The 13,372-nt window shown below is 38.8% G+C and overlaps 1 protein-coding gene across 1 annotated transcript; it reads left to right on the plus strand.

Annotated features, from left to right (window-relative positions):
- The first annotated feature begins 6 nt into the window (after window positions 1-6).
- LOC138318182 (uncharacterized) lies at window positions 7-13,047 on the plus strand. Its single transcript, XM_069260347.1, is given in 17 exon segments — window positions 7-142; window positions 1,012-1,103; window positions 1,645-1,829; window positions 3,346-3,419; window positions 3,858-3,976; window positions 4,154-4,218; window positions 4,535-4,626; window positions 5,278-5,371; window positions 5,639-5,792; window positions 6,086-6,207; window positions 6,527-6,684; window positions 6,915-7,062; window positions 10,903-11,145; window positions 11,743-11,866; window positions 12,132-12,227; window positions 12,447-12,611; window positions 12,916-13,047. Coding segments are annotated over 17 exon segments (2,061 nt in total). The 5' UTR covers window positions 7-119; the 3' UTR covers window positions 13,023-13,047.
- The last annotated feature ends 325 nt before the right edge of the window (window positions 13,048-13,372 follow it).

Genomic DNA, 13,372 nt, shown 5'->3' on the forward strand with positions numbered 1-13,372 from the left:
AGACATGATTTGACGTGTACGGAATTTACGCATGCTCAAAGTCTATTTATTTCCGGTAAAACACACGTGTGCTGATCAAAATGTAAACAAATTTTCCTTCCAAAGTTTCTGCAAACAACATGAAAACCGTCGCATTGATCAGGTAAATAAACAACTATTCAATCTAATTTAGTAATTATGTCAGTCAGAAATATTATTATAAGACTTTCTTACGACATTGAAAAGGACTGATTTTCAGTTGTCAAATGTGGAAATATGTATGTACTGTGAAAATCTCTTGACCATAGACTGACAGACAGTGTGAAATCACATGACACCAGAACCAGGGCTGGATACAGATATGGTAATTATTGACTAAAATTATATTCTTAGTAATGATTTGTAATTCAATGTTAATATTTAATCATGTATAACCGTATATACAGGAATTGGAATAGTACAGTATGATAATGCTTTTGCCCCTTTTCATTATATAAATCATCCTCGATACTCCAGGGGTTCCTATCACTAACGATCTCTACACCCCTGGACTATCTCATAGTAAAACTGGAGGCAACAGAATAGAACAGATAATTTAGTCGTTTGATGTACATCAAAAGAGCCGTATAACGGTACACTGTGGTTGACTGTATGGCTTTGAAGTTGGGCGTCGCTCTCTCTGTAGTCTTCAGAGGAAATCTTTGCTGGTCTGTGATTGGTCAAATGTTTTCCGCTGAGCTGCCTTCAATTTCACTATGAGATAGTCCAGGGGTGTAGAGATGGTAAGTGCTCGGAACCCCTGGAGTATCGAGGATGTATATATATATACAAATGATAAATGTATTTGATTCTTGTCTTGAAACTGTATTCAGATATTGTTTTGAATGACTGAAAGGAGTGTCAGCACAAGCTCTGTTGTGTAGATTGTGTTCTATTCAGAATGTTTGTAATGTGTAATGCAATAAATGATCTATCATCTCATAAGATTTGTTTGTTTAATTATGCCTTCACATGTTTATAATCTATTCTTAGTGGTGGCAAGGACAGTTGCTACAACATGATTCAGTGTGTATCAGAAGGACATGAGATTGTAGCTCTTGCAAACCTTAGACCAGCTGACAAAGGTACGGATAGATTTAATCGAGTCATCACACAAGTCTGTAAATCGATTACAAACCTCATTCTACGAATAAAATATAGCGAGACACTGGGATGATGTTACACTTACAGTAACAATCAGTGAACACAATTTGATTTATTTGACTCTGCACTTACTCGCTTGGTTTTTCACACCAAAGATCTAAGATTATTTTTTTCTGTGACATATATCAGGTATATTGTACTTGTTAGCATGTATCATTCACTATTGTTCATAGATGTGTTGTATATTATATACTGTCATTAAAGGTTAAGAAATGTATAATTTCTTTCCAGAACTAATTGTAAATGACGTAAAGTACATAATTATACTTTTCTGTTCTTAGACGATTCATAAAATATTCAAGAAATCTAATTTTGATTTGATTTCTTGGGTATCACCATACAATCAATCTGAACTTCAAAAAGAAGGAAAAGGAAAAAAGCTACAATATTTTGGCAAGGAGCCCTTGCATTTTTTTATTCAAATTTTAAGTCCCATCTAATAGCTATTTGTATTGGTTTCAGATGAGATGGACAGTTATATGTACCAGACTGTGGGACACCATGCTATAGACCTGTATGCTGAAGCTATGGGTCTACCTCTCTATAGACACACTATCCAGGGAGTGGCCAAAGAGACAGGAGGGGATTACGTCCCCACCCCACAGGACGAGGTCGAGGATCTGCTGATACTATTACAGAAAGTTCAGGTATGAATGTAATAAGTTTTATTATTATATATTTGATACCATTATTAATAAGTTATTTAATTGTTACTCCAACAAGAATTGAAACTATAGTTCAGTATACTGTAGCAGAGCACATGATTTCATACTGATATAATCACTGCCTCTGCCAGGATTCAAACTCGGGACCTCTAGGTTACTAGTCTGATTCTCAAGCGATCGAGCTAAAGAGAAGTTCTCTCTAGCTGAGCTGTGTATTGAGGCTAGTATTCACCAGGGTTACATACACCCCCCTCAAGGATATAACTCGTCCTCAGTTCCGGGGGTTAACAGCAATACATGTGGGGTATGGCCGAGTATTTACTCAAGTCCCTACATGGGCACCAATGTAGCAGAACAAATGATTTGATACAGATATAGTCACTGCCTCTGCCAGGATTTGAACTTTGGACCTTTGGGTTACTAGTCTGATTCTCAACCAATCGAGCTAAAGAGAAGTTCTCTCTAGCCGAGCGGTATATTGGGGCTACTATTCACCAGGGTTACAATACATTGTACCATGATAAATCATACTGCTTGGTTTATCATCTAACTAGCTGCAATATTGTAGCTCAAATGACTTTTAGACTGAAAATGGTATCGTCTTCAGAGCTACAATAGGTGCCTATTACTGCTAATGGTGTAATGATCATGCAAACCATTATAAAACGTTTGTTTGCATTTTATCGTACTTGTTCGATATTGCTAACCTACAAGGCAATAAATCTGAACCATATAAATTATCAAATTCTCATCGAGGCATAATTTTTTTAAATAATGCATATGAAGGTTTTTCGGAAGGGAATTTACACGGCAAGTCCAGAAATAGTGAATTTGAGGTTGTGTGAGCGGTACGGTAGAAATCAAGAATGGTAGTAATGTTTGTTTTGGACAAAATAATATGTAAATGCATGTATACGCATAAAATAATTGGAAACCAACAAAAAAGTATAGAAAACTGTGCCCGAGTGATTTTCGGAGGCAGTGCTCCACTACGACACATAGGGACCAATTCGTACCCTGCCGAAAGGTATAGTAGGCCGGGTACCTATATTCGTTCTATCATCTAACAAGCGGTAATTAGGATGACAGCAGAAAACATAATATGACCTGCATTGTGAAAATTATCATTGAATTTATATTAATTAAATTGTTCAGTAGGTGTTGATAAGTGTAGTATTAGTGTTAAGATAATAACTTTCGGATCCTACAAAATTATCAAACCCGTTTTATAAGTTATCCTCATTTTAAAAATCAAAAGCAGTTTCAGAAAGGTAGTGGACCTTTTATTTTGCTTTTTAATACAATAATATTACTAGGTATATAATAATGTAAAGTTATGAAAAGAAATTGTCTAAAGTGTTGTTTCTCTACACTAGATAGTGGATACTCATCAGAAGAATCTCTCTTCAGATTCTTAATGTAAAAAAAACACAAAAAAACTAAATGCATGTATAAGTTTATGATTAAGAGATGCTGATATATTTTTTTTTTCTTACAGAAAGAGGTTGAAATAGAGGCTGTGTCAGTGGGGGCTATACTGTCTAACTACCAGAGGGTTCGTGTGGAGAATGTGTAAGTAGATAAACACAACATAATATGTGATCATGTCACTTTATCAGTACCTCACAATATACAAGTAGACTGATTGATTGATTGATGTTATGCATTTTTAGCACCGACATAAATGTAAAATAGATTAGAAGAAAATAATTTTTTAAAAAACAATACCAATGCCTGGAACATCCAAATACAAGATAGCAACTCCTACAAACTATATATGATCAGCTTTCAGTTTTATACACCATCATAATGGATCAGTATAGCCATGCTTTTTGTAGGAAAAAATATACCATTTTGTTCATTAATATCAAAATATAAGTATTTACTTATCAATGCATGCATAATGAAAAACATGAGCTGTCATTCAGCTGTCAATGCCTAACATGGAATGAAGAGGGTCTGTGCTAATCAAATTTGAATGTCTTACAAGACTGAATTTATGTTTTTCAGATGTCAGAGACTAGGCCTCACATGTTTGGCGTATCTATGGAGACGGGATCAAGCTGAACTCCTTGATGAGATGATTAGATGTGACGTCACAGCTGTCCTTATCAAAGTGGCATCTCTGGGTAGGTACCTCCCTCTGTATGTACATGTTTGTGATTCAAATGATTGCCATATTGAAATATTGAGTATACACTATGTTAAAATAATATTTCATCTTTTAAATATGTATAGATTTCTTTTCAGATAACTGTAAAAATAATTCAAAGATTTACAATAAGCATTGTTTTTGTTTGGTTTAGGTTTAAATCCTAAGAAACACTTGGGAAGGACGTTAGCAGAGATGCAACCTGAACTTCACAATATGGTAAATATTTGTTCCTACAAGCAACTCTATGTGTCTTTTGAAATTTTATTTTAGTATGCTTTTAAAGTATTTCATAGAAAATAAATCTAATAGCTTCTAATTTGTTCCCAGGATTGCAAATGTGATTATCAGATAAAAAACAACTGAATAATATATTTTTTATGTTTACCTTCTCAGAAAAGTATATTTTTACCTTATCTCAGTAGAAATATCAATACAGACTGTATAGGGTTTTACATAAGCGTTCATTTTATATGAGATTTTATGAGACAAGTCTTACAAGTTTTTATTTTTGCGCACCTTGTTGATTTTGTAGCATACTAAGTTTGAATTAAATGTATGTGGAGAAGGAGGGGAGTATGAAACATTTACTCTGGACTGTCCTCTGTTTAAAAAGAAAATTGTGCTGTAAGTTTGAAACATTTTACCTTATTTAAAACAAGATTAATTGTACTCTGTAATCTGTTAAGATAAAATGCATTTCCGTATTGCAATTTTGTGTAGGTTTGAAATTAAGCTTTATCCGTGGAAGTTTATATTTTTTAAGAAATATTGTACCAATATTACTAAATTTTCTTCTATCACAGATGGTTGCAAGGTTAAATGCTTTGCCTATTACTATTTGGTAGAGTTATTTCCCCTTAATACCAATATTATTGGCAGTTAAGACTCTTGATTAATGATAACTTAGTTTTCTGAGTTTTGCATAAAATGGCTCACCAATGTTAATTGCAACATTTGACAAATTTTGGTGGAGTTATGGCCCCTTGATAAAGAAAATTGTCATTTTCAGCCATATCTGGGCAGCAGGTGTAACAAATGAAACAGATTTTTTTTATTAAACTTTGTAATAATGTAAAATGCCTTAACAACTGTTCATATTTTTGATTATTACTTTTTTGCAAATGTTATATTGATGAGTTAATGCCCTAGAATTTTACAAAAATGATTTTATTCTGCCATTTTCATACAATTCGGTATACTTCAACAAATACACCAATTTATTTGCAAGTTTGTATCTTTAAAATTATATCACTAATATAAAATGTTTGATTTCAGGGATGAGCCAGAGATGGTGATTCACTCTGACGATGCCTTCTCGCCTGTGGGATACCTTAATCTGAAGAAAGCACACCTGGAGGACAAAGACACAGTCAGTATACCATTAAGTCCTTCTGAAATGATCAAATTTCCATATCAATCCTTTATTTTTTTATCAGAATACATATATACAATAAACAAATTAATGTTTGCTATCAGAATACATGTATATAATACACAAATTAATGTTTGCTACCAGAATACATGTATATAATAAACAAATTAATGTTTGCTATCAGAATACATGTATATAATACACAAATTAATGTTTGCTATCAGAATACATGTATATAATACACAAATTAATGTTTGCTATCAGGACCTTAGCATGAACCAGGCCCAGCAGATTCAGGGTTTACACTTGAAGACAAGCAAGGATGTGTACTATGACCTGCTACAAGAAGGGGATGATGATTTGGATGGAGACATGCCAGGGGAGGGAACTCATGGTGTCAGTAACGATATTCTACAAGGTGAGAATTTGTAGAAAGAGAAGTTTAGAACCTTATGTGGAATCACTGACATGATACATGACAATTAAAGGTTTTCAGTGCTTAAGCAAAGTATATAACAAGATGCAGTATTCAATAGTTTAATTTTAATTCATAATTGTAAATCATTCATCTTGTTAATCATTGTTTCAGTCTTGTCACATTATACGTTTCGACTAGTAAAACAGAAATCTAACAAAGGAATCTATGAATGTCCCTAGAAAAAAATTAATGGTTTTGCTAGGTGACAGTACATTGGATTATTTATTTTCTAGAAGAGATTAAACTGTCCATTAAAACCCAAGGGAAAAACTTGTGGGTAACAGGTGTGGTCGCTAAGTATGACACAGATATACAGCAGGCTACAAGGACAGCAATGGACCAGGTCAAAGGTAAGGTAAAAAACAATATAAATTTTCTATTTATAAATTAATAATGATTTATCATATTTAATTTTGTAGTAAACCTACCCGTCTATCCAACCAAAATGGAAAATCCCCCATAGTGTCATTACCAGTGGCTGTAAATATATTGTGTCTTATATTTATAAGGTCCAGTGATTGTCTGAAACTTCAAACTACTTTTGATATTGTCTGCCATAAAGAAAACAACTTTTTGACACCCTGTCTAATCAACCAAAATGGAAATCCCCCAGCAGTGGCTGGTATAAGGTCCAGTGATTGAAACTGTCAAATTTTTGATATTGTCTCATTTAGCTGGTTGTCATTCTGCACTTTCTTCATTAGCGGGTATCTGGTGTTGGCTGGGAGATGTCACAATTAGCTGTGGTTTGTCTCTATGTACAGAAAATGGAGGACTTTGCTAAAGTGAACGCCATCTACAAGACATACTTTAAACTAAATCCACCTGTCAGGCAAGAAAACATTTACCTAATTATTCATTATAGACTAAGTGTAAATGTTGTTAGAATTATTTACAGTTATATTCGTACTAAAAAGGAACATGATGGGTGAATCAGTCCAATTCACCTACTAATGAAAGAATACATTTTTAATGACTTTTAAAAGAGACCAACATTTTACATACCAAGTGATCTAAAATGCTTTATATGAAAATGTAGTTTAAAAAAAAGTTTTTTTTCAGAGTTTGTGTCCAAGCATCACTTCCGAAGAATGTAACTCTACTAATGGATTGTTATGGGAGTCAGGCAGCAGGCCGCAGTACGATGCATGTACAGGGCATTTCTCACTGGGCCCCAGCCAATATTGGGCCCTACAGTCAGGTTGTTACTGTAAGTTTAGTTCTCTCACTGGGCCCCAGCCAACATTGGGCCCTACAGTCAGGCTGTTACTGTAAGTTTGGTTCTCTCACTGGGCCCCAGCCAACATTGGGCCCTACAGTCAGGCTGTCACTGTAAGTTTTGTTCTCTCACTGGGCCCTAGCCAACATTGGGCCCTACAGTCAAGCTGTTACTGTAAGTTTGGTTCTCTCACTGGGCCCCAGCCAACATTGGGCCCTACAGTCAGGCTGTTACTGTAAGTTTGGTTCTCTCACTGGGCCCCAGCCAACATTGGGCCCTACAGTCAGGCTGTTACTGTAAGTTTGGTTCTCTCACTGGGCCCCAGCCAACATTGGGCCCTACAGTCAGGCTGTTACTGTAAGTTTGGCTCTCTCACTGGGCACCAGCCAACATTGGGCCCTACAGTCAGGCTGTTAATGTAAGTTTAGTTTTCTCACTGGGCCCCAGCCAACATTGGGCCCTACAGTCAGGCTGTTACTGTAAGTTTAGTTCTCTCACTGGGCCCCAGCCAACATTGGGCCCTACAGTCAGGCTGTTACTGTAAGTTTGGTTCTCTCACTGGGCCCCAGCCAACATTGGGCCCTACAGTCAGGCTGTTACTGTAAGTTTAGTTCTCTCACTGGGCCCCAGCCAACATTGGGGCCTACAGTCAGGCTGTTACTGTAAGTTTAGTTCTCTCACTGGGCACCAGCCAACATTGGGGCCTACAGTCAGGCTGTTACTGTAAGTTTGGTTCTCTCACTGGGCCCCAGCTAACATATGGCCCTACAGTCAGGCTGTTAATGTAAGTTTGGTTCTCTCACTGGGTCCCAGCTAACATTTGGCCCTAGAGTCAGGCTGTTACTGTTAGTTTGGTTCTCTCACTGGTCCCCAGCCAACATTGGGCCCTACAGTAAGTCTGTTACTGTTAGTTTGGTTCTCTCACTGGTCCCTAGCCAACATTGGGCCCTACAGTCAGGCTGTTACTGTAAGTTTGGTTCTTCTCACTGGGCCCCAGCCAATATTGGGGCCTACAGTCAGGCTGTTACTGTAAGTTTGGTTCTCTCACTGGTCCCCAGCCAACATTGGGCGCTACAGTTAGGCTGTTACTGTAAGTTTGGTTCTCTCACTGGTCCCCAGCCAACATTGGGCCCTACAGTTAGGCTGTTACTGTTAGTTTGGTTCTCTCACTGGTCCCCGGCCAACATTGGGCCCTACAGTCAGGCTGTTACTGTAAGTTTGGCTCTCTCACTGGGCCCCAGCTAACATATGGCCCTACAGTCAGGCTGTTAATGTAAGTTTGGCTCTCTCACTGGGCCCCAGCCAACATTGGGCCCTACAGTCAGGCTGTTACTGTAAGTTTGGTTCTCTCACTGGGCCCCAGCCAACATTGGGCGCTACAGTTAGGCTGTTAATGTAAGTTTGGTTCTCTCACTGGTCCCCAGCCAACATTGGGCCCTACAGTTAGGCTGTTACTGTAAGTTTGGTTCTCTCACTGGGCCCTACAGTCAGGCTGTTACTGTAAGTTTGGCTCTCTCACTGGGCACCAGCCAACATTGGGCCCTACAGTCAGGCTGTTACTGTAAGTTTGGCTCTCTCACTGGGCCCCAGCTAACATATGGCCCTACAGTCAGGCTGTTAATGTAAGTTTGGCTCTCTCACTGGGCCCCAGTCAACATTGGGCGCTACAGTTAGGCTGTTACTGTAAGTTTGGTTCTCTCACTGGGCCCTACAGTCAGGCTGTTACTGTAAGTTTGGCTCTCTCACTGGGCACCAGCCAACATTGGGCCCTACAGTCAGGCTGTTACTGTAAGTTTAGTTCTCTCACTGGGCCCCAGCTAACATATGGCCCTACAGTCAGGCTGTTAATGTAAGTTTGGTTCTCTCACTGGGCCCCAGCCAACATTGGGCGCTACAGTTAGGCTGTTAATGTAAGTTTGGTTCTCTCACTGGTCCCCAGCCAACATTGGGCCCTACAGTTAGGCTGTTAATGTAAGTTTGCTTCTCTCACTGGTCCCCAGCCAACATTGGGCGCTACAGTTAGGCTGTTACTGTAAGTTTGGTTCTCTCACTGGTCCCTAGCCAACATTGGGCCCTACAGTCAGGCTGTTACTGTAAGTTTGGTTCTCTCACTGGGCCCCAGCCAATATTGGGGCCTACAGTCAGGCTGTTACTGTAAGTTTGGTTCTCTCACTGGTCCCCAGCCAACATTGGGCGCTACAGTTAGGCTGTTACTGTAAGTTTGGTTCTCTCACTGGTCCCCAGCCAACATTGGGCCCTACAGTCAGGCTGTTACTGTTAGTTTGGTTCTCTCACTGGTCCCTAGCCAACATTGGGCCCTACAGTCAGGCTGTTACTGTAAGTTTGGCTCTCTCACTGGGCCCCAGCTAACATATGGCCCTACAGTCAGGCTGTTAATGTAAGTTTGGCTCTCTCACTGGGCCCCAGCCAACATTGGGCCCTACAGTCAGGCTGTTACTGTAAGTTTGGTTCTCTCACTGGGCCCCAGCCAACATTGGGCGCTACAGTTAGGCTGTTAATGTAAGTTTGGTTCTCTCACTGGTCCCCAGCCAACATTGGGCGCTACAGTTAGGCTGTTACTGTAAGTTTGGTTCTCTCACTGGGCCCTACAGTCAGGCTGTTACTGTAAGTTTGGCTCTCTCACTGGGCACCAGCCAACATTGGGCCCTACAGTCAGGCTGTTACTGTAAGTTTGGCTCTCTCACTGGGCCCCAGCTAACATATGGCCCTACAGTCAGGCTGTTAATGTAAGTTTGGCTCTCTCACTGGGCCCCAGCCAACATTGGGCCCTACAGTCAGGCTGTTACTGTAAGTTTGGTTCTCTCACTGGGCCCTACAGTCAGGCTGTTACTGTAAGTTTGGCTCTCTCACTGGGCACCAGCCAACATTGGGCCCTACAGTCAGGCTGTTACTGTAAGTTTAGTTCTCTCACTGGGCCCCAGCTAACATATGGCCCTACAGTCAGGCTGTTAATGTAAGTTTGGTTCTCTCACTGGGCCCCAGCCAACATTGGGCGCTACAGTTAGGCTGTTAATGTAAGTTTGGTTCTCTCACTGGTCCCCAGCCAACATTGGGCCCTACAGTTAGGCTGTTAATGTAAGTTTGGTTCTCTCACTGGTCCCCAGCCAACATTGGGCGCTACAGTTAGGCTGTTACTGTAAGTTTGGTTCTCTCACTGGTCCCCGGCCAATATTGGGCCCTACAGTCAGGCTGTTACTGTTAGTTTGGTTCTCTCACTGGGCCCCAGCCAACATTGGGCGCTACAGTTAGGCTGTTACTGTTAGTTTGGTTCTCTCACTGGTCCCCAGCCAACATTGGGCGCTACAGTTAGGCTGTTACTGTAAGTTTGGTTCTCTCACTGGTCCCCAGCCAACATTGGGCCCTACAGTCAGGCTGTTACTGTTAGTTTGGTTCTCTCACTGGTCCCCAGCCAACATTGGGACCTACAGTCAGAATGTTACTGTCAGTTAAGTTTCTTGTGAAACATTTATTTATGCTCTTTCCAAAATTGTGGTTATCTTATTTTCTAACCAGTTTTGATTTGTTTATTAACTATTATTTGTATTGAAATTCTGGTTATTCAGTTAATGCTTTCACACATGTATTTGATCTGTAACACTGGTCAAGTGATCACATTATTTAAACATATTATAACTAGACTCCATCACTAGGTTGTAAGTTCCAAATACATATAGAACTGTTGCAAGGTACTGACTGTAGGTTAGTGATTTTTCTCCAGGTACTGATGCTTTCCTCTATCATCTAAACTTTATCGTTAAATGATTGTGAACAGGACATGCAAAAAACCAAAATTGTGTTACTTTGCTCTAGGTGGATGGAAGGATATTTGTAGCAGGTCAGATTGCCATGGTGCCAGGATCGTTAAATATTGTACAGGGAGGTATTACCACGGAGAGTCGTCTGTCACTACGTCATGTTGTACGTGTCCTCGACGCACAGAGTCCCGGGTGTAACCTCAGTCATGTGGTCAGTGTTGTATGTTATGTCACTTCCTGTCAATACATAGACGTCGCTAAACAGGAGTGGAGCAGGGCTCTGAAGGCTCTTCATGAGGTAGGCATCAACTACTAATTAATGTTATAGATTTGTTTGATGAATTCAGTTTCTTATAAATATTGCTATTGGAAATCAAAGTAAATGGTACTAATTAATGTTAAATGCTATATTTAAATTTTATATTTTAATATTTAATATAAAATTTTAATATTGTAATTTGGAGTTGAAATATTTAAAGTAAACATGTACATTTATTGCATGTAAAGATACAGAGAAATAACAAATGGAATGGAAAGGATATTCATTTTATTCATTACGTGCAATATTGAAAAGACACAGGCATCAAATTTAAATTTTACTCATTTGATATTTTCATCTTACAGAGTTATCAGCCCTGGATTATTCTGTCATGTTTTCATAAGCATAATGTCATATTTAAAAAAAAAAAAATCACTCACAAAATAATGACTTCATAATGGAGACCTTCCTACATGGGAGATTACTCTGTAATGTGCGGGGGGTGGGGGGGGGACTGCAAAGTTAGAGCTCAGCTAGAAAACTTTACCGTTTATCATCCATATAATTTGAGCTTAATTTGATCTAACCATCCCTGTGGGTATTACTTACAATTTCTATGACTAACTTACCTTCCAGGATGATGGATGTGGTGATGGGACATCTACTCCTTCTCTTGTGTGTGTTGTTATCCCATATTTACCACGCAGTGCCAAGGTTGAGTGGCAGGTCACTGCTTTCTCCCCAGGGTCAGAGGTCAAAGGTTAGAACATTTTTGTTTCTTTTGCATTCAGGATAAATTATTTTGAACTGGTTATCTAACATTATTCCTTGTGGATGACTGACAGTAGAATACTTACCATACTCCAGAAGAACCTGGTGACGACTTCTGGTCTTAAAGCTCAATTTTGCAAAGTAAACATGGATTATATCTGCTGGCGATGTCAAAATTAACATCTCTGTACTTTTAAACCATGTACTGTACCATATTTATCTGGTATCTAACCTTGATCATCTTTCTTTTGTAGAAACAACCGAGAGTTGTAGATTTGGGGACTACACAACTGCTATTAAACTTACTTCCTGTGGTGATTTCCAAGGAATTTCCTGTACAGGCTTTACAGGTAACTGTTAATAGGACGTTAAACTATGTAATCAAACCAATGAAAGCGAATCATAATTTTGACAGGATGTCATTGTGAGGTTATACTAGACAGTAACAGTTGGGTTTGATGGTGTGTGTATATAGTTGGAATATTTGTAAATGTGTATCATTATGATGCTTAAGTTGTGTCAGGTAGTATCAATACTGATTATTTTTACATAATTACCTAATGTTTCAGAGGTTCAGACTCTGTCTCTGCCAGAGGACATGGAGGCTGCTGTAACATGTCTGTGTAAATGCTACAGAAAGGCCACTTCATCACTGGACATAACATCAGGGTGTCTCCCCACACTGAGGATCTTCTACCGATCATCACAATACCGCTATGCTGAACTTACTCAAGGTAGGTTATCCCACAAACGCTATAACAATCTGTTCTAAACAACAAAAATAGAAGTCTCACCCTTTATAAATTATTGGATGATCTTGTCCATGACCTCTGATCTTGGAGCCGATGTTAAAGTTGACTGACTACATAGCAAATGGCTTCCAAAAATATAGATTTGTATTTATGTTTTTCATGAACGGTTGAAGAGTTTCTGGCCATATTAGAAATATTGCAGATTTCCACTTAGATAACTTGTGGGAATGTCACATCACTGCACATTCAATTTAGACAATGCAAGTAACTATATTTTAATTTTCAGCTTTCGATACCATGTTTCAACAAGATGGAGGAGAGCCTGTGAGTGTTGCCCTTGTACCAGTGTCTGATCTACTTTCTAGACATTCTGTATTTAGTTTTTGTCAATGATTATAGCAATAAATAACAAAAATACCTTGTTCTTTTTGTTTTATTAATACAATTTGCCATAATTAGTTGTTTTTGTTTGTTTGTTTTTCAGTTTCATACTTTATACATTTGTAAAATAATCTGTAAGGGCCCAGTATCATTAGAAACAACATACCAGTATGGGTACTCATCATATATTTTGCTTATCTCAGCTGAAGTGCCAGTGAGTTTATGCCAGCGTGAGGCATCCATCATCCAGCATCCATCCGGCATCATTCCATCCTTCAACATTCACTTTAAATCGCTATCATATATCATTCTCCGTTTTTAGCTCACTTGGCCCGAAGGGCCGTTGAGCTTATGTCATGTTG

The sequence above is a fragment of the Argopecten irradians genome, chromosome 3, assembly GCF_041381155.1.
Source record: "Argopecten irradians isolate NY chromosome 3, Ai_NY, whole genome shotgun sequence".
Taxonomy (NCBI): domain Eukaryota; kingdom Metazoa; phylum Mollusca; class Bivalvia; order Pectinida; family Pectinidae; genus Argopecten; species Argopecten irradians.